The sequence below is a fragment of the Zosterops lateralis genome, assembly GCF_965231275.1.
Source record: "Zosterops lateralis genome assembly, chromosome: 3".
NCBI classification, from domain to species: Eukaryota; Metazoa; Chordata; class Aves; order Passeriformes; family Zosteropidae; genus Zosterops; species Zosterops lateralis.
Window position 1 is genome coordinate 83,742,116 of NC_139764.1, and position 27,959 is coordinate 83,770,074.

General features: G+C 33.6%; 1 protein-coding gene across 6 annotated transcripts in view; it reads right to left on the bottom strand.

Annotated features, from left to right (window-relative positions):
• The window catches only part of LOC310907646 (regulating synaptic membrane exocytosis protein 1-like), a gene marked incomplete at its 5' end in the record, with an annotated part of 133,611 nt that overhangs the window by 95,332 nt on the left and 10,320 nt on the right, over positions 1 to 27,959 (bottom strand). For 3 of the 6 annotated variants that reach the window (XM_083858040.1, XM_083858038.1, XM_083858039.1), the window contains 13 exons: positions 794 to 856; positions 4,901 to 5,026; positions 5,495 to 5,654; positions 11,765 to 11,836; positions 13,056 to 13,212; positions 13,337 to 13,508; positions 13,833 to 13,963; positions 15,014 to 15,126; positions 16,076 to 16,122; positions 22,066 to 22,189; positions 23,598 to 23,697; positions 25,665 to 25,775; positions 26,504 to 26,571. In XM_083858040.1, coding sequence (XP_083714166.1) covers positions 794 to 856; positions 4,901 to 5,026; positions 5,495 to 5,654; positions 11,765 to 11,836; positions 13,056 to 13,212; positions 13,337 to 13,508; positions 13,833 to 13,963; positions 15,014 to 15,126; positions 16,076 to 16,122; positions 22,066 to 22,189; positions 23,598 to 23,697; positions 25,665 to 25,775; positions 26,504 to 26,571 — 1,444 coding nt within the window. The remainder of the gene's footprint in view (positions 1 to 793; positions 857 to 4,900; positions 5,027 to 5,494; positions 5,655 to 11,764; positions 11,837 to 13,055; positions 13,213 to 13,336; positions 13,509 to 13,832; positions 13,964 to 15,013; positions 15,127 to 16,075; positions 16,123 to 22,065; positions 22,190 to 23,597; positions 23,698 to 25,664; positions 25,776 to 26,503; positions 26,572 to 27,959) is intronic. The other 3 variants (XM_083858041.1, XM_083858037.1, XM_083858036.1) reach the window with 2 other exon arrangements.

The following is a 27,959-nucleotide window of genomic DNA, read 5'->3' on the forward strand; positions in this document are numbered from 1 at the left end:
TTAACTTCAACCTACATTTTTACTTATTGTAAATGAAAGATGTTCTACACAATGTCATGGATTTTAAGCACAGTTACCAGACATAGTGAAAAAAACAGGTGGGGGAAAAGACTTTGGTTTTTTTAGATAAAGATATTTCAGTCCTGTTTAGTTTCATAACACTGGAAAATGGTAAGACAGGGAGCTCCAATCTTTGGAATAAGAGATTAATGAAAATTGAAGATGGGCCCAAACTACAAAGTTTACATGTGGATCCAATTTATAGAACAATATTTAGATGCAAAAATAAGTAATACAAAACACCTCAAATTTGGGACTTCCAGCAGGCCCTTGTAAATCAGTATTTACTCCTCTGCAAGTGACTAAATCAGCATGAGATTAGGTGTCACAACAAGCAAAGATGGTTTAATTGTGAGTGGCTGTTACATAAACATAAAAATCTAAATAACAGAAAACAAAACCAACTAAAAAACAAAGTTTGAAATTATTACAATGCTGTCATGCATTGGGAGATCAAGACTTTTGTGACTAGACAGAAAATCTACCACAAAACACAACTGCAAAACCAAATTTCTTCAACTCCTTTAATCCTTACTACTGAGGTTCAAAAACAGATATACACATCTGAATCTGAATTAAAACAAACAAAAAAGAACAACTGACATCTGGATCACAATGGACTTGGAAGTTCTTTATTTATTCGGACTAAGTACCACTATGGAAAAAACGCTTGGCACACAAAGTATGGACAACTAACCAGGTGTGTTCATGATTCCCACATTCCTGTATTTACCTGATGGTATGTAGGCACTCTGCACTTCTTCCTCGCTTTGCTCTGGGCAGCATAAGAAGCTCACTGCACAGACAGGATGGGTGGTGAGTGAAACAGATATAGTTATGAAGCATTAGATGACATGGGTTATGCCAATGATAAGCAAATGAAAACATAAAAAGAAATGAGAAGCATTCACCCAGATAGACAGCCTGATAAGACTGCACGTCTCAAAAAATACAAGTCAAAATATGCATGTAATAACTACATTTTCAACAAACTCATTTTAGTGTGGTACCTCCTTCTGTGATATTTTTATTTCAAATTCAGAATTACTTTTCAGAGCTCTTCATGAAAAAACAAATGCATAAAATGGCTACGGTTTTCTAATAACCTCCTTTCTCATGAACTAATTAATGGAGAACTGCTTTAGGAAAAAAAAGAAAGATGCCTGTTGTTTGTTTTGTGTTGGGTTTTATGGCTTCATAGGCTGCAAAATCATACATGTAAAAGCAGTGAAGGTTTGACAATGATTTAGTGCAGACTGGTTTATGGGAAGAATAACCAGTAACCTTTTAGGGAAAATCAAGAATATATGTTCATTTGAAATATTGTGTTTGGCCAAACATAAATTCTGATTCACAGCTCTTAAAGGATTTTTGTATTGACAATCCTAAAGAAACAAACGAAAAAGCTAATTAGTCATCAGACTTTTTGTTTCTTATTCTTTCAAATTGAGGAAAATGAACCATCTATTCTATTTTTCTTATATTGTAACCAAACACATACTATAGCCAGCAAGATGGTAAAATTAATGCATATTTATGCCTATGGCAAATATGACTATGATATGAAATATCCCTTGAATTAAGCCTGTAATTTTATGCACTTCAACACAATCAGAAAGACCAAGCTCCAAAATTTCTATCATTGAAAATATGAAATTAAAGGTAAGCTTCATGGAAACATGCTAATTTTAAAAGAAGCAGGAAATCCCATGAAGTACTATGGCAAAAAAAAAGAAAAAAAAAAAAAAGAGAGAAAATATTACAAAACAGATAAAGCAGTAGTTGTTCAATGTGTTTTACACTTCATGTCATTATAAAATGATCCATTTCATTGATACATTATAGGCATTATTTATCTAAAATTCTAAACTGGGCAGCTTGAAATAATGGCTTGTGAATCATGTAAGATTCAATTACATCTGTAGCCACTAGCTTGATGCAACAATATGCACTAGAGTTGAATTGAATTTCTAAATTCTCTTTTTAAGCCAAATTTCTATTCATAGCTCAGAGGACTGACAGAATTTATATGCATGTTTCTAAATTACAAACAAGTATGGATTTTAGGAAAAAAGTTATTATTTTCTTTAGAGTTGCAAAGTAGATGCAAAGTCCATATTAAATCACAGGGTACTTTATTAGTATTTACCTTTCCTAAAGCAAAGAGGATCTATCATAATTGACCCAAAGCAAACATTAATAAAAAAGTCATACTGAAAAGTGATACAACAAATCCACCATAAAATCTTCTAGTTAAAAAAAAAAAAGAAAAGAATCCATCAAGAAGATTATCAATATTGTGAGAAAATGCAGTTCCCTGATAAATTAAGTCTGGTTTGGGAGATATTTAAAGGAGAGATTACTATTCTCAAACAAATGGTTTCTATTCTCAGAATTAATAGATTTTACTTAGGAATAAAAGAAAGAAACAAACAAACAAAAAGTGCCATGCTCTTGAAAATTGGACAATGATTTCTTAATAATAAGCTTTTCCTAACAGTTTATATATATTCATATATGTGTATATATGTATATATAAATATATATAAAACTGTTGAAGTGGACAAATAAGTTCCATTGGAAATTTATTGCAACAGATGCTTCTGTAAAAGAGTGGTAGTAACTATTTTTATAAAGACCTATATTATTATTTAATACAGATTTTGAACCAGTAACAGATCATTGAGAAAACTATTGAAACTAATTAGCAGCTGTAATTGCTGGCATGCAATTATCAGGCAATTCCTCAGCTTTCAAGCCAAGTTTATATTAGATATCTATGTGAATATACTTGTTTAGATGAAGGGTTCAGTAAATGCACCACACATAATATCTACACTACTCTTGACACTAATACATAGTATTTAAGGAAGTTGGGTTTTTTTTAATTCTTGGATGTGAGGATCTTTCTCAGCAAAACCTGGTTTGGATCTTTCAAATGATGCCACTCTTTTGTACTGAAAGCTGGCAAAACCTGCCAGAATTAAACAGCCTTCACAGCTGACAAAATCTGGGGGAAAATATGAAAAGGAAAATGGGGAAAAGGAGACCACTGCAGACAAGATTAGTATTCAAGGACACTAGGTACATGGACCCATCTTTAAATCCTGCAAATAAGACACGTACATCCTTCATGTCTGATCTTTAAACTTCCAAAAAAGGTTTTGTGAACACTAAAAAGAACAGCATTCTTTTCTGACTCTGAACAAATCCAGCAGCCCATTGCTCACCCCCAAGAAAGGCTCAGTGTAAACCCAGCTCTTCTCCAAACCTAATCCATGCATATATGTCTAGGTTTGAGGCTTTACTAAAAGAGAAATTTCGAGACAGTTAAAACTGTCTATATTTATACTGACAAAAGCTACTTTTAAAGGCTTTTTCTCTTCAAATCTGATGAATAAGAAATGTATTCAATAAATATCTTTAGGAATCTTTTGAATATATAACTGCCCAAAATAAATAACAGAAAAAAACTGCAACAAGTGGATGTTACTTGAATTACCCTAACTATAAATATAACTATAAATCTGACTAGTATATTTAAAGACAATTTTAATTCACCTCTGAAAGAAAATTCAGTACAAAATTACAACTTAGTCTACTCTGTACACACTTCTTGCCTATAAATTTGAATTTTTAAATGTACCAGATAACTTATTAATTCCCCTACCTATGTTACCATACTACAAAAGTAAAACAGGCAAGATCATATAGAAAACTGAACTAGCTTAACTGCATGAGCCATCTCTTATTCAGTCTTTATGCTGTTTCAAAACTGGCCAAAGATTTTCAGAGACTTTTATGATTTAATATTTACATGTATTCACGTCACTATGAAATGTATGTTCCGTATTGAATTTACTGAATTATAGGGAAAGATTTCGTTATACTCAGTTCTAAAAGTAGTTACTGCCAAGAAAAAAAATCAAGACATTACTATGACAATTGATCTTATCTGAATGGTAAATTTGCTATTATAGTCTAGCTATATGATTTTTTTAAAGTAAACAACATCCCATAAAAATTGATAATGTATGTGACTGTCATCATTATTTTTCACAACTGCTGAGCTGAAATACCTTTCTAACCTTTTTTTGCAGCTATAAATGACACATAAATTCTAATTTCTTCCATTTTATCAGAGTATCATTCCTAGACACCTGAAAACAGTGCCTACTAGGAGAGGCCAAGTGTTCTTTGAATGTAGCCACTCCATGTATTCCAGGGAGAGATGTGTATTCGTCACACATCTAAGACTGGAAGTTTTTGCACACTACAACTAGTACTGCAGCTATCCTTACTATTCCTGGGTAATGTACAAAGTTACCACTGGGTAATTATGCCTGGATAATGTACAAATGTATCAGAATGTTACATAAGATGCTGGGAGACTGCACCCATAGATGTCCAAAATTTATAAGCATATGAATCCAAACCAGCATGCATCCAATTCCCAGCTAGAAGGAATTCATGTCTGGTATTTTGCCGGCTAGAACAACTGGTAAATTCTGGTACATTACAAGAGCTAGGGCATACATGAAGATGTATGGCTTTCTAGCAAAAATCCCCAGGCTTTATTCAGGAAAAAGCAGAAGAATATCTAGGACAAACAGACAAAAATCATTTGTCTAGAAACCTGCAATTACTATCAACCCAGTACACAGTTTTACCAAAAAAAAAAGTTACAGATAATTTAACAGTGGCACTAGATCTATCAAATTATGTTGAATTCTCTCCCTTCCACATTGCTATCAGTCACATTTCTAATGAAATCTTGAAAATTAGGCAAACTGAAAAAGATGTTTCGAAACTTTTTACCACGTTCAGGCTGACAATGTACCTTTCTTGATCAGACAAATACTGACTATCCGTCTCTCTGGATCTGTAATCAACTGGAGTTCTGGAGGCATCATGGTGTCTAGTTGGAGAACGTGATCTTCTCATTTGATGAATTTCATCTAAACTCCTGAAAAGCAGAAATATTTATGATAATCTTGTTTTCTCATAATTAACAATGGATCACAGTACAAGTTGGTTGAAGGAAGTTTTTAATCTAAAATTACTAAATGATTTCTGAAAGAATGTCATTACAAATTATACAATTTATACATGCCACTATTAACCACTTAAGTGGCTTCATAGAAAATTTGGCCACTGACTAAAAAAATATTTCCAAACCTATGTATTAGTTACAGTACAGAGATGATGAATCACACAGAAAATATGAGTAAAAAGAAGTAAGTCTTACGAAGTTATGATTCATCCCGTGAGTGCTCTTGAGTGACTAATAAAAGCAGGTTCAAATACTGCACTAATAAATTTAGATACAAAACCCAGGCTTTAAAATAGTGAAAAATTCCTGAACAAGAGAAAAGTTAATAATGACACACTACAGAAATGTGAAGGCACGTTGAGTTTCACTTGTGATGCCTACCTCTGTAATGGCACATTTGGTAAACGTGAACGGGGCCTGCCCTGATCGTCACCACGGTGAGGAGACACAGAACGTGAACGATGATGTGTTGTTGTTCTTTGCTGTTCTGGCACAGTTAGCGTTGTGGATTTACCTTCTCTAGTACTAGACCTATAACCTACTGGCAAGAGGGTAACAAAAGGCAATTAGAGATTAAAGGTCTGGGTTTAGAAAGAATTCAGATGGCTAATCTTCTAGGAGCATGTATCCAAATGCTTACACAACTTTCAGGTCATCATTCAGCTGTTGTACATCCCAATGTATCATGCAGAATAAATTACTAGCATTACCTTTAAATGTCTACATGTACAGAGACTGAAAAAATGAGACTTTTTGATGTACTGGAAGATGTGGAGCAGTTTTCTTACTCGGGGAAAAATGTTCTGGGTATTTTGTGTTTAAAAAAAAATATTTGAAAGGAATCTAAACAGTGCAGGTTTACCTCTACCTAAAAAATGGAGAAACCATGCTTGCATACAGCAGCACAGACTCACACAGGGCTGCTCATGTATAAAGTATCTATATGCCTTTTGTTTCAGCTAAATGAAAAGCTGTTCTCCCACAGAACTTGGCCAAAGCCACCTACTTAAAAAACTACTAGCATTTAGAGTATATTGTACTGAATACTGGGTGTTGCATACTCTGCAGAATATTTTTTCCAAATATTATGACTAAGAGGGAAAATTTCTCACAGTATTTTTAAATACCATTTAAAAAAAAATCAGTAGAATGTTAGTACATTTTCAGTATTTCAATATTGTTGTGCTTTTTTCTATGTAACACACACTTTGCCTTGTTATCCATTTTGACTCCCATCCAAAAACAGACAATGAAGCTCAGTAAGATAACAGCTTTCAAAAGGCATCTGTTATCTCTCCCAAAGAGCCTAAGGAGATCTGCTCCGACTTCACTTGATCATTTCTAGACATTTAAATGAGATTACAAGAATCCCTTGACAGAAAATCTCTTAATGATATAGAAAGTCATCCCCTAAATCATCCCTTAATCACTCCACAAATTCTTGCTTTGGTATCGAAATAATGATATTCTTCTTCTCTGAATTTGCTGAGCATTGAAGTTACTATAATGTGTGATTTTGTTCAGCTAAAAAGCCAGCCTATATCAGAAATCTTGTCATGCAGGGAAAGACTATGATTTTGTCACCCTATTGTCAATTGGAGAAATTTAATTAATTAAATAAATTGCACTTTCTATAGATCTCTGGGATCTACAGGGTTTTAACTTTGGGGTTTTTTAATATATTTTATATAATTTGTTTAATTTTTCTAGTTCTTCTCTGGTCTTCTATCAAATTACAAACAGTCTGTCTTTTAAAAGTGTGCCCTGTATACAGAGTCTGCATTAGGCTTGATCATGAATTCAGTGACATTTAATAACCTCTTTAGCTGCAAGTTTGAACCCTGACCACAAACATCAGAGAAGGATAAACACTTTTTTCCCAAAGTGTGTAAGAGTTTATCAATGTATCCTAATGGCCTCATGTATGAAACAATCTACTGGGGTTTGTCAACCTTTTAACAAAGTAGGACTCCAATGTTCTGCAGGTTTTGATATGTCGTGATGCTGGAGTACATTACCTGCCAAAAAAGTATTTAGAGTTCTCTAATAAAATTATGAAAAAAAATTTGGATCTCCCTGATCTCAGGAAAAGGATTTGGTGCAAATTTTGAAGGAAAAGGAGGACTCTCTCAGGACTTCAATGTAGATTCACAAACCAGGATTGCTGCAGAAAATGTCTAGGTCTTTTGTTACAGGAAGAAAATAAATGACAAAAGCTGGATGTATTCTCTTTCTCAGGATAACTAAATCTAAGTTGTATTTGCAAAAAGATATTTCATTTTCCAAATAAGCTTGTGTAAGAAAAAATCCTGTAATCTCTATTAGAAGGAAAAGCAGTTTACATATATTAAACACTAAAACCAAAGAAATCCTAAACTTCTTTCAATCTTCTGGCAATTGTACTCAAATACATACAATTTAAGTTCAAAAAATGAAATATAAATGGAAATTTAGAAAATATTTTTAGAGCATTTCTAGTCTCTCTAAAAAACTGCACACAGGATTATCCTGTCAACTCAGAAGTCTAGTATAGAAAAATGACTTTATGTTATATATTTTGCATAGCCAAGCTGTCTAGGGAACAATACCTGAAACTTATGCAGTGTGTGTACACAAAGCTTACAGAACAGAGACAGTAATTCATACTTATCCCAGGTATTATTTCAAGAATTGTCGAACTGGTCAAATTGCACCCAACTGGTCAAATCACACACTTTCACAGTGACCATGACAGTGACACCAACAGTAACATTTCTTCATATCCTCAAATACAAAGGCTCTGTGCTCTTCAGGGTGAGCAGAGAAAAACTTGCATGGACCAGCATGATAGCAGCAACCAAGCTGATGGTAATTTATGCAGAAGTTTCTCAGTTGCTCACGGGAAACTGTCAGGTGTGACCGGAAATGAATGTGGGATGGATGATGAAAACGGTTCTAGCAAACATTTGATACCATAATTATATTTTTTTTTCTTAAAGACAATACAGACAAAGACAAGGTATTGTATTGATGTCACCATGCTGCTGCAGGAGGAAGGCAAATACATTTGTACAGATTACATATGACAGAAAAATAAACTGCTCTGAAGAGTTACCTAAAGAGTTACCCATACCATACGCAATGCAGCTTGTTAAAAATACAACTGGGGATATTGCCAAGTGTATATCAGCTTTTTTTGGTCTTGTTTTTAATTAAGTTAGTTGGTGAACTTAATCTGGTTAAACAGATTGGTCTCAAAACATGTTCAGATTTTATTAAAACCTCCACTGGCCCTTATGGAGTACTGGGCTGTCCAGTACAATACAGACACAGAGTGACTTGTCTAAGAACAGCTCAGGATCAAAAACTTACTTAAGAGACTTGAACATCTCTCATATATGCAGAGATTGAGTGACTTAAAAGACCATTTTCTTCGTGTAAACAAATGTCAGCATACCAAAAAAATCCTGTCAAAATAATTTTTGTTAAAGCTAAGCTTCAAATTAAAGCTACTTTCAGCTGTTGACATAAACTTTCATGCATATATCTAAGCGCTGATTAAAAAAACGATATGTATATCACTGCAAGGTAGTACTAGTAAATGAGCATAGTATAACTACATGGTATAACATGAAAGATAAGATTCATTAATTAGTGATATGACAAGGGAAAATACTTTTCTTAAAGTATTTTGGAATTTATTAAAGTACCACTATCTTTGATGTAACAATCATTACTTTCACTGACAAGAAATTACTCTTTGCAGCTGCTGAAACTTCTAGGAAAATAGTTTTCCTTGTTATTACAGAATTCTAATAGTGCATTTGCCTTAGCAATTGCTAAAAAAATTGAAACTATAGTTTTAAGGATTTTCAAGGTTCGTTAAATTAGCAAAACTATTTTCCTTCATGTTTTTAGCTTGCATGGAATGAAGTGAAATTTTGTGCTTTTACATTTTGTAGTTATGTTTTTATTTATTAGAAAATGAGCAATACCCTTTGTGAAAATCTTGAGATATTAAGGGGGCTAAATAACTTCATTTTTTTTCTCAGTATTTCAGGAAAAAGAGAAAATTAATAACTTGCAGGAAGATTCCGCCTGGCTAACCTGATGTCTTTCTATGACAAGGTCACTCTCTTAGTGGATGAGAGAAAGTTTGTGGATTTTGTTTACTTTAACTTATTAAAATCTTGTACACTGTTTCCCCAGGATTCTCCTGGAGAAGCTGGCAGCCTACAGTTTGGACAGATCTTTAAAGGGAAATATTTTCTTATGCGTCAAATGTTGTAAACTCAATTTCGATATTCTTCTCTTGAGAAGGAATATCTTAAAATTTGACTAATCTGGTTAAAGACAATAAAGGCTATTCCAAAATGCTGCATCACCATACTACATTAAAGTGAAATATGGGTATTTTCTGTTCCTTTCCAAATGCATGCTGTGCAAGAGATGTGTGAGAAGTCTGAACCAGACAAGAGCTGGGGTGCACTCTGGTGAGAACCATGGTACTGAAGGGCAGGAGGAGGAGAGGGGCAAAAACCCTGCAGAACAACAAGGAACTTGCATAGAACTTAGTTTTAACAAAGGAGTCTGTTTTATGGAGAAAATATTTGCACATTAATTCAGTGCAAATGAAGGGAGCAATCCAAAGGCTTAACAATTTAGCAATGAGGCAAGTTAAAAAGGTTGGACAGGAGAGTAGAAATGCATGTATATGAACTTGATCTCCAGTCACATTTATGAATCTATGCCTAAGGTTCTCAAATAATTCGACAGACATTGGGACTGGAAACCTTTCCAGATCTTATTGCAAAATATATTTCCCTACATTCAAATTTTCTTTGTCCCTGTGCCTAAAGTCTAACTCCCTTTTAAAAATTCAGCTTGCATATGCAAACAAATCCCACACACTTACATGCATATAAACTTCACATGGGAATCACAAACAGATGAACTCCACTTAGAATTGCCAAAAAAACACACCAATAAAACTGAAGATGGACAAATTTGTGCTTGGTTGAATGACCTAGGAGAATGTTTCTGATTAGGTGGACTTCAGAAGGAGCTTCCTCACTATGCCCATCAATTTTTAACTTGGAGAGTCTCAGATTATTGCAAATCCAGTTCTAAAAATAAAATCCTGCTATTTTCTACATTGATCTCTGAGCAAATTTAGATCTGTGCATTTTTCAAAGGCACACCTGAGCATGAAGTCTAAAGAAATGTCAATAAGAATCAGTTACTCAAATGGTGGCCCAGTGAACAAAGTCCAATATGAGCAGCTGAACCACTTTGAATGCTTCCTGTCAGGTGGAAATTTTTTTATTTCAAATGGGTGCATGGAAGGACTGGCAGCTGAAAAAAAGGCCCCAGTTCTTAACAGAATATACTGAAATTAAACATAAGTAAGTATCTACATTTTAAACTCAATCCCCCCCAAAACAAACAAATGAAAAACCCACCAAAACAAAAATAAACAAAAACCCCTCAAACAAATAAAAACCAAACAACAACAACAAAAAAAATCCAACAACTCTGCCCCCAAAAAACCAAACCAAACCAAAAACAAATCACAAAAAAACCCCAAGCAAACAATAAAAAAGCCAGGGAAAATATTCAGAGCCTATTATTTGTATTTAATTTTTAATGCTCACTCTCTCTGCTGATGTAAAAAAATCAAATATCATAACTCGGCATGCACGAATGAATTTCTCTCTTAGCGACTGAGACGCAAAGTTTATAAAATAAGAAAAGAACCCAATCAGCATCAAAGGAAGGAGAAATTGTCTCAGTTAATGATAAAGCATTAATAAAGATGATAAAGCATTAATAAGATATGTGTTTATTTGTACAGTTATATAGTAGATAAATAAATTGTGAGATTATTTTAAACACAGATCATGAAGAGAAAGCTTTCTGAATCCCACCATGATTTAATTCAGTGGTTTCCATCAGGAAGATCCACAGAAAAACTCATCTAGTGCTGGCAATGACATAGTGACTATTCAGTTAGCTTGGGACAATTGGGAAATGTATTTATCTGACTTGTGGCAACAGTGAATGAGAACTAGAAGAATGTGGTATCCAATATAGTCCTCAAGATTTTCAGTACGTAGGAATGCTGAACTAAAAGTCAAACCATGACAGTCTCTACAAGTAAATATTTATGAACATTTAGGGTAATGATAGTTCATGAAGGCTTATGAAAACTATAAAAGATATAGCCATGCTACATGCATCTTAATCTATAGTCATGCATTATCAATAAAGTCCATGGGAGACTGCATTAAAGCTGTTTCAAGCGAAAAGCAAAATAATAAAAAAAAAGCTTTAAATAAAACCTGAAATCTTTACTATTTTAAAATGTGGTGGTCTTTTAAATTTCATTTGCATTTTAAATAATGCTTGAAGCATTACAAAGTAAAAAATTAACCATTTTTAACCAACCAGTGGGCCCCATATGAAGAGTGATATGCAAAATAAATATAAATGAATGAATAGTAGACTCTTTTAATTTACCAGGGATGGGACATGTACCATGGAATAATCAGGAAAACTGTTTTTTCCACAATGCACTCTCCAAAACCAGTATCCTCAATATTCCAAAATATTATAAAGAAAAAAATCCAAACAAGCAAAAACAAAGCAGGACCATGCTGTTCATCCACGCACCTGGAGGAACAACTCCAATACCATCATCAACATCAAAATCTGAGATGTCACTATCACTGATTGGCCGAGATCCTGCACAACAGTAAGGTAAACAAATGAACCTGAACATCTGGTCATGTTATAATATGTAAGAATATGTTCATTTAACATAATAATGAAACCAAAAAGATGATTTTAAGTCAAAACAATAGAGAAGAAGAACTCAACTGCAGTGACTAACTGATGTTTCACAAGACAGCAGAGCCAATTGAACATCTAACAGCTGCTGCAGCCTCCTTTCCCTTTCTCTTCCCTCAATTCCTCAGGGAATAGTTATCTCACTAAGCCTCCAAATGCAAAACTCAAGTAAAGGAAAAAATCACTTTTGTGCTACTTCAGTGAATATGCTGAATCAGCTTGCGGAACAGGAAAGGAGATGAGGCAGCATATGGTGAGAGAGAGGAAGAGGAAACAGCACTGCCAGCTTTAAGAAAAGCTCAAATATCTCACAAAACCTAACCTTTAATTTGCGCTCTCTATACATATCCTCCGTTTGGGCATCTATGCAGCAATTACAGCAGTAATATTTACATATTTATAGTTCATTCCTGAATGTGCACCGATTTCCTATGCACTGGCTGGAGTGAATGTCTTCCGTATTTTAGAAAAATCACAAAAATAGTTTGGAAATGTACTTTAAAATAACCTCCTACATCTTTCATATTTCTAAGTAAATCTTAATTTAAATGAACAGAGAAACTACAATGTTGAAATATCTCCTTCTTTTAACATGCCTCATACAAACCTGAAATCTGACTCAACTGTAAAGCAATTGTACCTCCAAAATACATTAATACAATTTCTCTTTTCTGCAAAATACACTTTAATGAGCATATTGGAGGTTGAGACTAAGTTTACGTTGGAAAGTGCATTTAAGCCTTTTAAGTCTTTAACGATTTATTTTTTAAAAATAAAATGCTTATAATGTTTTTAAAAGTATCTAATAAGTAAAAACTTCATCTTTCTATTTATAAAGAAATTTATGGAAAAAGAAATCTTTGAACAATTTTGTTTTGCTATTGAAAGCCAAATCAATTCCAGCAGGTTTCACACACTTAAACATTATATATCACACTTGCAAGGCTGCCATGTAAAATGTCATAATTTAAATTGCCTTTCTGCCAAACATTTTCATTACTTTTAAAGACTACGAAGTAGTCTTTTTTATTTTATTTGGAATTTAGGTACCATTACACCATATCCAGCATTTCTAATTTAATATTTAGGAGACATTAATGGAATTTGGACCTACTTTGTAATTTTTTGCTAGTGCTTTCTCCACCATGAACATGTCTTCTTGGCATGAATGGTGATGGCTGAGGCAGAGGTAGTGAAGATTCATCATGTGTCTGTAGCTTATACCAATGTGGTTCATCATCTAAAAGTGCTGTCTCCAGCTCTATAAGAATCTAGCAGAAAAATCATAAGGTTTCAATTTTACTTTGAAGGTACACAGAGAAACACATATATAAAATACATATGCATATGTACTCAAAACCAAACAATGAACTCAGGAGAAATTGTATGCATCACCTCTCCAAGAAATTCACTCTCTTCTTCTTGTACTCTTGGCTGATCCCATACAGTAATTTCAAGCATACGTTCTCTAAAATCTCTACGATGTACATGTGAGTAGAGAAAAGTTTGATTCCATTTTGGCTCTAGACTTTTCTTTACTGTTTTGGTCCTTCTTTTACTTTTATCACTGAAACATAAATATTTTTTGTAAATTATTCATAGACATAAATAAGCAAATACCATGCACTCATCAGCATGTAACTGTTTTACTGTTTTCATTTTCTCTTCATCAATAACGCCTAAATGAAGAAAGCATTTTCTGCACAGTGGATCACATTCTTACAAAAGAACACAAAGTTAAATTGATACTGACTTGCATGATTCAAGTCTAATTTTTTGTTGTAACCATCTATAAAAAGTTGTAAAAAGGAGATCTTCATAAGCATTCATTAAAAGTTGATTCAATACATGGCAAATTAAACCACAGTTTTCTAAACTGGAATACTATTACCTTCTGTCTGGAAGAAAATACATTTTTACATAGGGATTTCTGGGGCGTCCATCTACTCTTGATGGCAAATCTGTTGCCTGTAGAACATTTACTATTAACTGATGTCCCACTTTGTCATACCAGAGTTTAACCTACAGGAATCAAGTTACCAGAAAACATTACTGAAAATGGAGAAGAAACAGAATTTTCAGATTACATCAAAAATAACCGTTATTTTAAAGTAACTGTTGTGTTGGGTTTTTTTTTTCCCCAAAGACAATGAGATACATGGCATTTAAAATACCTTAATATTTAATTAGGTTAGATGGAAAAGATGATGGTATATACCAAAGACACATATTTATCACAGCTGAATAAAATAATAGTGCCTGATTGTTTACTGTACTCACTGCATAATCTTGGATCTGTAAGTGCACCTAAACCAGCATGTCTTAGCTCTGCATCTTCAAATCTACATTAAATAGGAAGCTCTGCCTGCATCAAATATCAAAGCATAGTTGAAATCTATCTACTCAGATTTGTGACCCTTTCAAAAGTGTTTATGGAAACAATAATCTAGAATTGCATAATTTCTTAAAAGAATCATAATGTTTGGAAATTTTTAAGCCTGCTGTATACTCACAAATTAATATGATCAATATAAAATAATTATTATAAAAAATAAAAGAATGTAGAAAACAAGGTCTAAGTACTGACAGTATATTTAACAAGCAGGATTCCAATTAGTATTGCAAGAAAGTTCCAAGATGTATCTAAATTAAAATGCATTATTGAATAGTGTAATGCTTAACAAATACACAGCCCTTTAAGTGCTCCCATAACGAAAATAGTGATACTATGCTTGTTATCTGCAGATTACTGGACATGTACAGCAAAGTCACTATTTTCAATGTAGAAGCTACAAAAAAGACAAGTTTCAAGGCACTTTTATGGGTTTTTCTCAATGTAAATTCCTGCACTCTTTGGTGTATTAAGACAAAAATTTCTTTTGTCTGCTATGATTACAGTGATGGTTAGTTAGTGCATTCTCAGGGCATCAAAAAACTTTTGAAAGATGTTCATCTTTACGAACACTGACCATTTCTCTTGGCCTCCAAACAGGCCTTGGGAATATGCAGGTCTGAGGGGCCAGCACTTCACAGATTTCTATTAAAAACTTAAGAAAAACAAAATATGCTCACAGAAAGCTGCCCTGGTAGGACCTGAGGTGCATCCCGTAGGGCTCCAGGGCTAGTTGGAGATATAACAGAAATAGAAGGCCTTTCCATCTTCTGAGATTCAAAAGAACTTGAACCTAAAACCACATGAGAAACACATGAACTTACCATCCAAAATTTGGATAACTTATGAACTGCTTCTCCTTGAAATCTTAAAGATGATGTAGAAAACACAGTGAAAAGATTGCTTGTTTACCCCTACATCCCGGATTAAACCTGTCTTTTTTTGTTTATTTGAAAGAACATATTAAAAAAGTTCTCCCCATACATCACTGACAAACCACAGCAGGTGTTTTAAATAAAATACTGTTCTCTGACAGAATTACACATCTCCCTTCCCATGCAAAGTACTCTGATTCTATGATCCTAAGTCTTTGATGAATAAACCAACTGCTGGACATCATCAGTTCTCCCCTAGTGAAAAAGAGCCTCCACTCATGATACGAGTTTTTGACAAGTGAAACCTGTCGTAGGAAAGGTTTCTAGTTGCATCTCAGGAAAGGCTCAGATGGGAAAGGACTGGGAGCCATGGCCCTCAAATCCTCTGGCAGAAAACATTCAAATGGCATAGTTAAATAGAACACCAATCTTTTGAAGTATGCACAAAAAATTGACCTAACTAAGGTTTTCTTATTAAAAAAAAAAAAAAAGAGAAACAAGAACTCTGGGCTTACTCTGTAATGGTGCAGGAGGTGAAATCCTGACATCATTTGTACCTTTGTCAGTCCCCTATACCTGTTTTCTCTCTTATGTTAGGGGAAGTTATTATTTTGGTACTAAGAGCACAAGATATAGAATGAAAAAACAGAATTTAGAATTCTGCTAACATTTGAAATCTGTGTATGTTTAATAAAATCCACATTGCTTCAAATTTAACACACAAGACCAAAACCCATTGAATTTTATCACACAAAAAAATTCAGAGGCAATGCAATTTCCACAGATCATCTCTCAGAAATTTCATAGCTGAAATAATTTTGTTAGGCACAAATCATTCTTAAAGAAAGGAACAAGATGTGTACTCACTAGACTCTAATGGGGGGTGGGAAGTTTCAGGAATCCGTGGGATATCACTAAAATGTGAATACATAGTGATTAGAAACCACAGAGACAACCTTTGGTTGTGACAAATACATGGTTGGGACAGTTTTTTAGAAACATGGATCTGTTTCTGTTCTAGCAGGTTACAAGGAAAGAAAGAGGAAATATTTAAAGGCATACTCTCCACTACCATTCATGAAAATCACACAAATGCATACCTTACCCTCCTTTCAAGTTAAGGAACTCACAGATATAACAATATGAGCACTACAACATTAACATTGTGGATGGATTACAGGATACTTTTATAACTGGAACAATGAAGAAAGAGAACTTTTAGGAAAAGAAAAATACACAGTACATAGCTGTACTTCCTTTGCCAAAAGGAAGTACAGCTATAGTTGTTCAACTATTTTTTGGAGGAACAAAAATCAAAATAATATAACAAAGATTAACTCACTAGTAATTTTTATATAAACGTCTCAAGGAGTTCAGAGAATGAAACTGATGAAAATGTCTTACAATAATAAAAAAAGAAAATAAAGAACATTAGCAATGTTAAACAAACAAGTGAATAATGCATTTCTCCAAAGGATAAAAAAAATGAAACAATATTACAATTGGATATGGACATTTTTCAAGACATACATATCTAGCACATAAACAGATATAAGCAAGATAAACTGATTATGTCTACACACATCTATCAGTGTTCTTCCATCAATAAATTTACTCTTTCATCAAAATCGGGCTGATGCTCGTTCCTGGCTCTTTTTATTCTCAGCCAGCATTGAAAATACATTATAAGATCAAAAACCATCTAGTATTGCACAAGTCTTAACAAAGCAGCAGAGCAGGGAAATCGAAAGAAAACTCTTCAAGGAATTACTTGAATGTATTGTCATCCACACAGACTAATCCAAAATTGGAATTGCAATAACATTTCTGAAGAACATTTACAAGATTTTAAGTCTATAGTTGAAAATTTTAAAGGTATTCAGTCTGATCAGTGAAACAAAAAAAATATTTCTGACTTGGAAGTCAGTAAAACTAAGATTCATAGGTGTATAAAAGTCACTTATGAAAAAGAAACAGGCACTTGTATGAGAAAAAGAATGCAGCATTGCCCAATCACTGAGCCTTAAAGTCACTTTTTATGTCCTGCAATTTAAACTTGTGGTGCCTGCGTTTTAAAATAGACTATTTCAGTTCTGTATTAATATCTCAAATCAGCTTAAACCTCACATCACTAAACAAGAATGTGCTTCTCCTTGTCTTGATTTCATGAGTCAAGAATAATGTGATTTCCTCAAACTCCTGGAATTATAGCTGAATTAGTCATTCTTGACATGGCACAGTACTACTCTACAAACATATGAACAGATTAACAACCTGTTGCACAGCAGGGCTGCTGTGCAGTCTTCTTCCTATTAACATTTTCCATTTTTCAGATCAGACTTTGCAGGGCATTTCTCATCAGTCTGAAATATTTACTTACCATAACCAAACAGATTTTTCTGTTCAATACAATGTTAAGTTTGCAATATTTTCTTGTGCTAGAAAATGAACACTCTCATCTGCAGTACAGCACTGTTTATAATAACACCACTTTTTAGGTATCTGAACCAAGGTTCACATGTGCAAGGACTATTTCAACATGGAAAGTGACATCCACAGTGTCAAGTTCTATGATTAAAAAAAGACACTAAAACTAATTCTGTTTGGATTTTTTTTCTTCTATTGTCAACAATACAGTAGAAAAAAAAAAGGCTAAAAATAAACTTCAAATATTAATTACACCTATAGACACTTATTAACTGATTCATATTTATGCTAAGGCCCTGTCACAATATTAAAACTAACGCAGAGAAAAATAATAATAATAAAAAATCAACGTGAAAAACAGATCCACACAGTTTACAAGAGGATTAAATGTTGGCATTTTAATTAGACAATGAACATTCTAAAAGGAAACTATAATCTAAAACTTTTCACAAAAGAAAACTAGTCTTATCTAGCCTGCTTTTAATTTTGCACTGCAGAAAATATTCTGATATATGATTTTAAAAAAATCTCTTTAGAAGAAATAGTAGCTCATGACCTAAAATACTCAAAACTAGAACTAGTCAAAGAAAAACAAAGTGAAAAGTTGCACAGCTGCTTATCTAATACAATAACAAAATTTTACTCCCCTTTTGGAGCAATATGAACTTGAGAAAAGTATTGTGAGACACACCTCCAGTAAAGAGCTGCCAACTTAAACTTTGTCTTTCCATCACTACCTTGGAAGACAACGGTACTTTGTGGTCTTATATGACATTATTATCTTATGTCTGATCCTTTCACACCTCAATAACTATATAAATTAAACCAAACTATATCTTAGGTTGAAACTACTCTGTACAGATACATGGTTTGTGAGAATCACTATTTTGCACAGAAACAGCTATAATTTCTCTGAGGGATATAGTCAAGAGGTTGACCACTGAAAACGAACCAATCTCAAATGTGCTTATAACCCACAGATTGTTCTAGGAACAGATGTAACCTATTCTAAACCCCAGAGAGTCTCCAACGAGTTTCTGAGTTCCTCTTCCCAGCACTCATCCTGCTATTTCCAAAGTCATTCCCTCTCATTAGAACCTGTAGATCAATCTGCAGTTTGCATTAATTACCGGAGCATCTCTCTGGAGTTCAGCACTGCCTGGTTTATGATGGAGGTTCAACCTCCTTGCCAGGACAGTAACCAACCCTGCACAAAGGAACTGAATCATATCAGAGAAACAACAGCTTTGCACCATTATCTGTGGAAATCTAAGCACAGATAGCTAGCATCTGACAAATAAAACAGAGACAAATGAAAAAACATTTATTTTACCTGCACTATCCCATAGAGCACAGAAGAGATGGTGAGTTAGTTACCATGCCAGGCTTCTTCTCCAAAAAGTATACTGCCAGAGGATTCTCTCTGCTGTCCTATGTTAACCACCTCTCACACTGTATGCATATTCATAGGTGATTCTTCCCCTCATATTGAGATGGCCAACCCATTAATTCTACTTTTTATAGTTTTCTTATCTACCTTGTGTTGCAGTCATTAAAATTAGTGTCAATTAGTTTCTATGGAGTTTCCACGGTACTATTACAGTTATACTGTTTATTGTTATGCCTTTAGCTGCTAATAGTGTTATGTGCTTCACATATTTCTCTAATAAACATTCTACAATTATCCATTACTTAAAATTACATTTGCTGGCAGATACAGAAATCCAAATTTACAAGACTGAACAAATTGTTTAGACCACAATTTTGTAACTGGCAGTCTAATTTGTGGGCAGTCTAATTTGTGGACTTACAGTCCTTCCATTATTCACTTAAGGCAAACTGTCATATCTGGGCTTTTTAGACCTAATATGCTAGGAATTTTTATATCAAGACCATTAAAAGTGCTGGTACATTATTTGCATTATTTATATTGGGAGATGAAAACCCTTAAATTATGTAGATGAAATACCATTTTCAGGCCTTTCGGGAACTTATTCCCTCACAGGAATTTTAGCTGTAATGGATTATCACTTATGCTGTATCAAGCAACTTCAATTTTGCTTAGTCAGCACCTAAAAGTATGCACCAAACTTTGACATACTAGATGTCTTGGATGGGCCAAAATAAAATCCCCTGTCATGAATCTGAAACCATCACACAGCTTGGAAAACAAGACAAAGCGGAGCTAGGGACAAAATCAAAGTGATCTGTTAATACAAGGAAACCATTTTCCATTATGCAACACAATTTACATAGATCATAATTATTAAGAAAAAAGAAAAAGGGAAAAAGAAAATCCTGTGCAGCATGCTCTTTCTTTTGATAACTACTGTTAGGATTTTCTCTGTTGTACAAAGTCTGGAATTTTTGGTTATTTTCAGATGACAGGCACGTAAATCCTAATCTGTCAAAAAACAACTGGACTTTGACTCATTACTGCAGGATAGAAGGGATCAGTCTTTAAATTTTATAGTTCTGTGCTCTACGGATATTTATTTGTTCTCATAAAAACCCCAAAAACAACGTGACTGTCAAGGAAAAGAAAAAAAAAATAAATCATATGAGACATAACGCTACAAGAAAAATGTTGTATTATGCAAAAACCTCCATGCAAGACTCCATTTATCTCAAAAAAAAAAAAAAAAAAAAAAAAAAAAAAAAAAAAAAAAAAAAAAAAAAATCTGATGTGCTCTATTTTTGGCTACATATTGAAAATATATGCTTGGGTTATCCAAAGAAAAACTTTACATTTTATTGGTACTATGTGTGGGTGCACTATTCTAGTGAAAAATCCACTGTTCAGATTCAGGAACATTTGATTTCAATCAAACTTCAAAGAAAGGGTGGTATTTTTTAGTTTTTCTTCAGGAATGTGGCAATGGAATACAGTCACTTTGCACTTAATTTTTCCAAACCAATAGATTTATCAAATTGTAAACTAAAAGAATATATTTGGTTTAATACTGAAGCTATCTTAGAAATTTGAGGGCACACAACATTTGCAATATTGACAGCAATCAATATATCTAAATTCTATTGTTTAAAATGCTAATCTAGCAGTTTCCTTTTACATCAGTTGTACAGTTGTGCAAATCCATTTTCATGTTTTCTTCAACGAGATGGAGAATTCAAGTCAAGTCTGGTATCAACATTGCTGATTTAAATATAAAATCTAGACTTCCAAAAATCTCCTTAAGGCATGTTATTTTTAATAACAAAGATGTATAACTCAATTTTATCTTAAGAATATCTCCTAATTTATCTGACACAAAAAATGCAAAATAAAGCTTCTACTCCTCCACAGTCTTGAGCTGGATGGTAATTTTAGCATTTATGAACCACTATTATTGCATCTGACTTTCATTTTCCATTAGAAGGTCAAACTGATAAGTGGAATTACCTATTAATGTCAATTTTATTTAAATACTTTTAACAGAGATTGCCACTAAAAAAGCAAAATTTATTTGCAAATATAGGTACACTCGCAAAGCACAGACAAAATCAATAATCAAAATGTAAAAAGAATATTTTAGTCAGAAAGAAAATGAATAGTTTTTTGTTTCTAAAACTGAAAACATATATTTGAGACAAGCAAAAATTATAATTAAGATGAAAATAGCAAATGCAAAAGAATCACTTCTTATTGTAAATCATATGACTGTTTCACAAGGTAAATGTGAATTTACAATAAATGATTCATATTCAATTTTTTTAGACCTAGCTCTAAGTATTCCTGATATCTAAAACTACTATCACTAATGCAGGGCCAATCTCCTTAATTTTATCAATTTGAACAGATTTTATTTTCCTTCTAAGGCTTATTGGGGAAATTGAGAATAGAAGAATTGTCACAAAACTCTGAACCTGAGTTCATATTTAAAAAAAATAGAGACTATAAACATAACACATTAATGCTAATTTTTAATTTTGCTTCCATGTTTGACTTCGATAACAATCATTTAAGGGTAAATACAATTTTGTCAATTATATGCTTTGTGTTTCCTTTTTTAGCTCTTGAAAGAATGCCTGTTTAAAATCCTGCTAATATTGGCTTATTAGAATCCTGCAATGCTTCCCTCCATTCACGAAGACCTTTATAAGTTATTCTGACCTAGCAGGCTGAAAGCCTGAAAACCAGAAGTTTGTCATGCACAGGCGTACCTAATCCACCAATTTTCCTTTGCCACTTGGCAAAAGCCTTTGTAGTACTTTGACCACACAGAAAACAACATTTATGCTTATACATCACTGCAAAGGCACAAGACTGTAAATGGTAGTGAAGAAAACAGACTATATAGACTGTCAATAACAAAAGGAGAACTGTATCCCATTATTAAGCAATAAAAAATAATTAACTCACACATAATCCCTTTAAGATTCCTATTAACAGAAGTAATAACTGTGCTTAAGAAGCAAGTCTTTAGCCTTACCCAATAGGCCTTGAAACAATGATTTCAACTTGAGGTTCTGATTTTGATTCTAAAATAATGTTGTAAACTTCTTCATTTGTAGCTCCAGGCAAGGGTTTACCATTCCATTCTAGAACTTCATCCCCTTGAATTTAAAGAGAAGTTTACCTCACTTTCATATTCTTTTACAGAGAATGAAATTTATATTTTCAAGTAACATAAAAATCACTTAAAATCATGAAAGAGCTGTACTGAAACCTTCAGACACTTTCCTGCCAAGGTGCTTTTCAGCTGGTTGGCTCCCAAGTGCTTACTCTTGCACAAGGACGTTCTGTTCCTCATGCAAGACCTCATACTTGCAATTATTAAAATTTATGAAGTTTGTACAATTACTCAAAGTTTTATCAACTACCCAAATTTTGGATGTTTTTTACTAACTGCAAGGACTCATCCATGCCTTTTTTGTGTCCTCTAGTCCCGTGCAATAGGACAAACAGACTTTCACTCATTGGAAACGTGCAAAACAATGTATTTTTTCTGGGAAATAATTTTGGCTCTAAAACTACTTTTAGAAATTAAAAATAGCTTTAATTAAAAAAAAAAAAAAAAAGAAAAAAAAAAACCACCCTAGACCAGAAATAGAAAATTAGGATTTCAGCCCAAATGGTTTAAGATTAGTGGAGAAAAATTTATTTTCTGTAATTATAATCTGCATTTAAAACCTATAAACAACTATAATAGCTGGTGCAATCAAGCCCATGTATATTGATTTATTAAAAAAGGAAAAAATTAAAAATGAACAAAAAGTAAAATATTGTTAGAAACTCATCTCCTTTCTAGTTCTTTATACCTAAAGCCATACACATTGGCATTGGAGCTTCTGGATTCTTAAGGCACTACATAGGTGCTTTGGTTTGCTAAGAAAACACTTGGAAAGTAGTTGCTTAGAGCTGTAGTAAAAATAAAACCATTAAGAAGGAACTTGGAAAACCAAATGCTGTGCATAATTCTCACTTCATTTGGAAGCTTGAAAAGTGCCATTAGCAGAGCCATTTATTTGTAAGTGCAGTATATACATCGAATACAAATGAAATATTTTAGGATCATTTTTTTGGCTTGTTTTCCATTTTCATTTGTAACAGTTAACACCAAAAGGAATGCTAATAAAATCCACTGTATTTGTAGTGTGTCATCCTTCAGTGATGTAAATTTTGTTTGCCATAATCAGTTTTAAAAAAAAATGTTTGCATTGCTTCTGTGGAGTCTAATAAGCAACTTCTGAGCTAGCAAACAAAAATTTACCAATGTCACTCAGTCCTGTTAACAGCATTCCTCAGGAGTGTCTTTTGCTTTGCTCATACATCCAAGCAATTGGTGTTCATAATAAATAAGAAATGTAGGCAATCATGTCATTTCATAATAACATCACAGTATTGTTCTGTATTTAAAAAAGATTACCATAACACATGACAAATGCTAGTATAAATTAAAGGTTGCATTCAATAGGCCATTAATAAAAAACAGTATATTTTATATGCAACTGATTGATTTACCTGCTCTGAGATGCCCCACCACATCAGCCAAGCTACCTTTCTTCACTTTGGTAATGAAGGCACCGAGTCGTCCTAATTCTGTCATTTTTCCTCCAACAACCTAGTTAATCACAAATTTGTGAGTCTCCAAGCTACAGACCAGATGTCACATAAAGCACAAATATATAGACTAAGCAGTTTTCACATTATTTTTAAAATTACGCCTGAAATGTTCATAGGCAAACCTATTGTCAAGTTCCATTTTAGAGAGGCTTAAAGACAAAAAGAAGTAAAGCTGACACAGAATGAATAAAACTGATACTATTTTTACTGTGTTTGACTAGTCAATCTTATGCAGTTTGTTAACTACCTACGTTAATTGCAGAAAGAACACTTCTTGATAAAGAACCAGGCAAATGCACTTTCTACAAATAATCGTCTGTCGTACTCAAATTTAAATTGCAAGTGCACAACATTTCAAGTGTATGAAATCCCAAAATGCAGTTGGTACGTCAATTGAAAACTTAGCAAATACACTAGTATTAAATATGGGCAATGAGTTCACAAGAATGTTGATATTGCTAAAAACATAGGCACTCTCACCCAAGAACATGACAGGACAAACCAGCAACTTCTGGCTTTTGTTGAACAGAAGAGAAACTGAAACTGAAAAGATCTGTTTCTAAAGATGACTACAGGATACAGAGATCAAGAACATCAGAATAAAACTAAGTACCCTCAAGAGGCCAGATTTTAAATAAAATACAAAGAAAAGGTAGTCTTGTTAACTTGCTATCTCTTTAACTATCTTACTCTCTCCAGTCAGGTGAGGAGTTTGGGTTTTGTGGGGTTTTTTTTGTCAGGACTATCCCAGAAGGGTTTTATAATAAAGTGAAACAGTAGAATGATGGTTCATTAGGTATTAGTTCTCCATGCTGCAACCACAATACGTAGCAGAAGCTTTTGTACCAAAAAGAGATCAAGAATCCTATCTGCCAACAATATTGTCACATGAGAGTGCGTAAAATTTATCAGTGACAGCCTTAGTTCATATTACATACAACTGAAATTTGAAAAATCAAAGAGAAACTCTACAACTCTACAATCTACATTTCCTACTAGGACCAACTTTTTTTGCACATATTCAAATAGAATCGTTTGCTGGCAGTGAAGATCAGCTTTGTGCTATATACAACTAAATATTTAGTAGAGTGAAGCGGTTTTCTCATTTTTTGTATTACCATGCCACACTATCTCACATCAAGGTGGGAATATTTCAGATATTGCATTCTTTCTGTTGTTCTCAGTGGAGAGGGAAGGACACCCAAAGTAAATTCTATCAGCCATCTTTGTTGCTTCATATATTCAAAAATATACACAGAGAGAGAAATGCCTGAACTGGTACACTGTATGTCCCACTAGCTTCAGAAAGAGCACTCTCTTTTAAGTGTTCTGGCAATTTAAACACATGAACCTAAAAGTCTGCTAAAAATGTAAATTAGGGATTTAAATCAATTGGACAGTGTTGCTAATATCTCAAGTTTGAGTGCTAGATTAACTGGTATTACATTTAATATAACCTCTATTGTGATTTAAGAGGATTGTTTGTCATTTTTTGTGTACATATTTGGTTTCTTTCTACAGAATTTCTGTTTTCAAATGGCTGTGCGGCTTTTAAACATTGACCTTGTAAGCTTTTGCATCCAGATGACATTTATGTATGTGGAGTATAAGATGAGTTACTTGACTAAATTGCAAACAGCAGAGCTAGAAAAGGCAGGATTCCATTAGTGCATTGCCATGTGCAGTATGTATCTTACAGATAGGAAGCTGAATAAACAAATGCTTTTTAATCATAACAGGTCAGCCCCTTTGTCATGGACAACTGAAAAATGTATAGAAGGAGTAAATGTATTTATAGTCATAATTTGTCCGTATAACTTTCAAAATTTAGTAAAAGAGAGGAATGCATTTTTTGTCAAAAGACCATATGATTGGAGAGTCCTCTGATTTAATGTGTTATATACCTTTATGTCTAAGGTCAGTGGAACTTCCTTTCCTTTAGCACATAAATCATTTAATACTTACTTTTAGCCCCAGTAATGCACCTGATTCTTTAGGCATGGTTGTTCTCTTGTTAAGAATAACACGCCCAATTAAGCGATCTCCCTCCTTGGAAGGCTGCCACGTTACGGGATGCTGTCAAAAAACAAGCAGTGGAATTAAAGAAGTGTGACCATCCTCCAGTATTTAGATGCACATGTATAAACCAATGAAATTACTGTATCATCATGTCACAAACATCCTTCAGATGTCTTAGATATTGCACCTGAGTTTTCTTTGATTATTTCTGTTGGACCCTGGCTATATTAAATATTTATGCCTCTTGTAAGAAAATCTCAGCATTAAGTCTACAGATAGAATTATAATCCATCTCAAACTTCAATACAATTAAACATTTCAAACACATATTAGGTAATCAAATTCAATATTTACTTTTAACTGACATGACTGAAAAGTGCATTCAGAAATTCTGTTCTTTGGAATAATACATGTTATGCAGGTCTACCATATGAGAGTTCATTATATAATAAAATCAAAACTATACTTTCCAACTCCAAGTCTTTAAAAAAAATCACTAATCTTTCCCAGAACACCATCACACTCACAACTAGTTTTTTTCGGTTCATTGTGTAATTAAGTGCCATGTCTATAAAGGAAATAAAGTAAAGTTAAAATTCAGGCATTTTTACAAATACTCATTTAGATAAAACTTTTTTTCTGATTTCTATTTCCTTGGTAGTCTAAAACAAATTTTCATATGATTGTGTAGAATATTTTTTTTTATTCAAATATCTTTGCTGAACTGAAATAATTAGCAAACATTTTAACTCATACTTATAAATCCCTATTCTTCTGTTTCTTACCGAACTAATAGGGGACGTCTCCCTGCTGTGCCACGTGGCAGGATCCAGCCAGTAATAATCCAAGTCACCTGGAAGAATATGAATAAAAAGAAATGTGTAATCTCTCAAACAGAGAAAGATGTATGAATGATTACTTCTGCATGCATGAATTTTAAAGTGCAATCATTTGATGAAGCAAATACAAAATCTTTACTATGATTCAAATCAATATCTCAATTTGAAAAAAATACAGTGCATTAATATAAAATAAATTTATTTGGACTTCTGCTTTTTCATGAATTGAACCTTAGAATTGGTTGTGCACACTGTCTATTTTACCTTTGCTCAGTCCAAGAATGGACCCCAAAGTATCACGTTCACAGCCCTCCTCCTCCCCACCATCTCCATAATAAACACACAGGACTACAGCTAAGGACGACACGAGAGCAAATACTCCACAAAATAGGCACTTAGCTATAGTTAAGGACAGAACAGTCAGCCACGCCCTAGAATCTGCAAAGATCAATGCTGTGACAACAAGTATCTACAGAGGGACAGGAGTTGGTACAGAGTACCAGAGAGAACAGCCACACAAATACAGCTAATAGTACCTATAGCAGGTACAAGACTGCAATACTTTCTTTCACTTGTGACAAATTTAAATGCTATGTACATCAAGAAAAAGACCATGAATTACAGTAGTCTGGAAGTCATCAGCCTATCACGAAAAGGAGGGCACTTCTGGCAATATATCTTCAATATCTTACTTTATAAAACAGATCTCTGTAACACTTAGATGCCTGTGTTCTAGTAAAAGGAGTGATCTAATAGAAGCCTAAAGTGTGCAAGGGAGAAGATACCTTTACATGAAGAGATTTGTTTTTTGTTCTTTCTCTACAAATACTTAGATGCCAATTATGAAATACAAGTGGCAACATTCTCTATAACTCATAAAATCTTTAATAGCTTACCATCTACATGATCAGATGCCCAAGTTTATTTTTAAACAGCATACTACTATCACATGCATAACCACATGAGGCTGTTTGTGGTTTCATTAGCTACTGCAGTTCTGCAGGTTTGGAAAACACATTAAATCACATTAAATATCTTTCAGTTTTATTTTTAGGATCCTTCCTTGTGCCTTTATAAACTTCAAAATTACAACAACAACAACAACAAACCCACAAACTACACTGACACCTGCAGTGCTGGAGTAAGGTCAAGTCTATGGTACAGACCTCTCCAAGTTTCAATAATGGACTCAACAGTAGCACCAAAAATCAACTATCTCCTGTGTGGGCTGGCCTGCCACAGGCCAAACACAACACACTTTGTCTTCTTGTTACAGAGTTACTTGCTCAGCAGTAGAGAAATGTTCAGGAGGGAATAAATGTCACATCCTGCATGCAGATGAATTTATCCAAGTCCTCAAAAACATTATCCCCTGCTTTCTTTTCCTGTCTTCCTTCCCAGA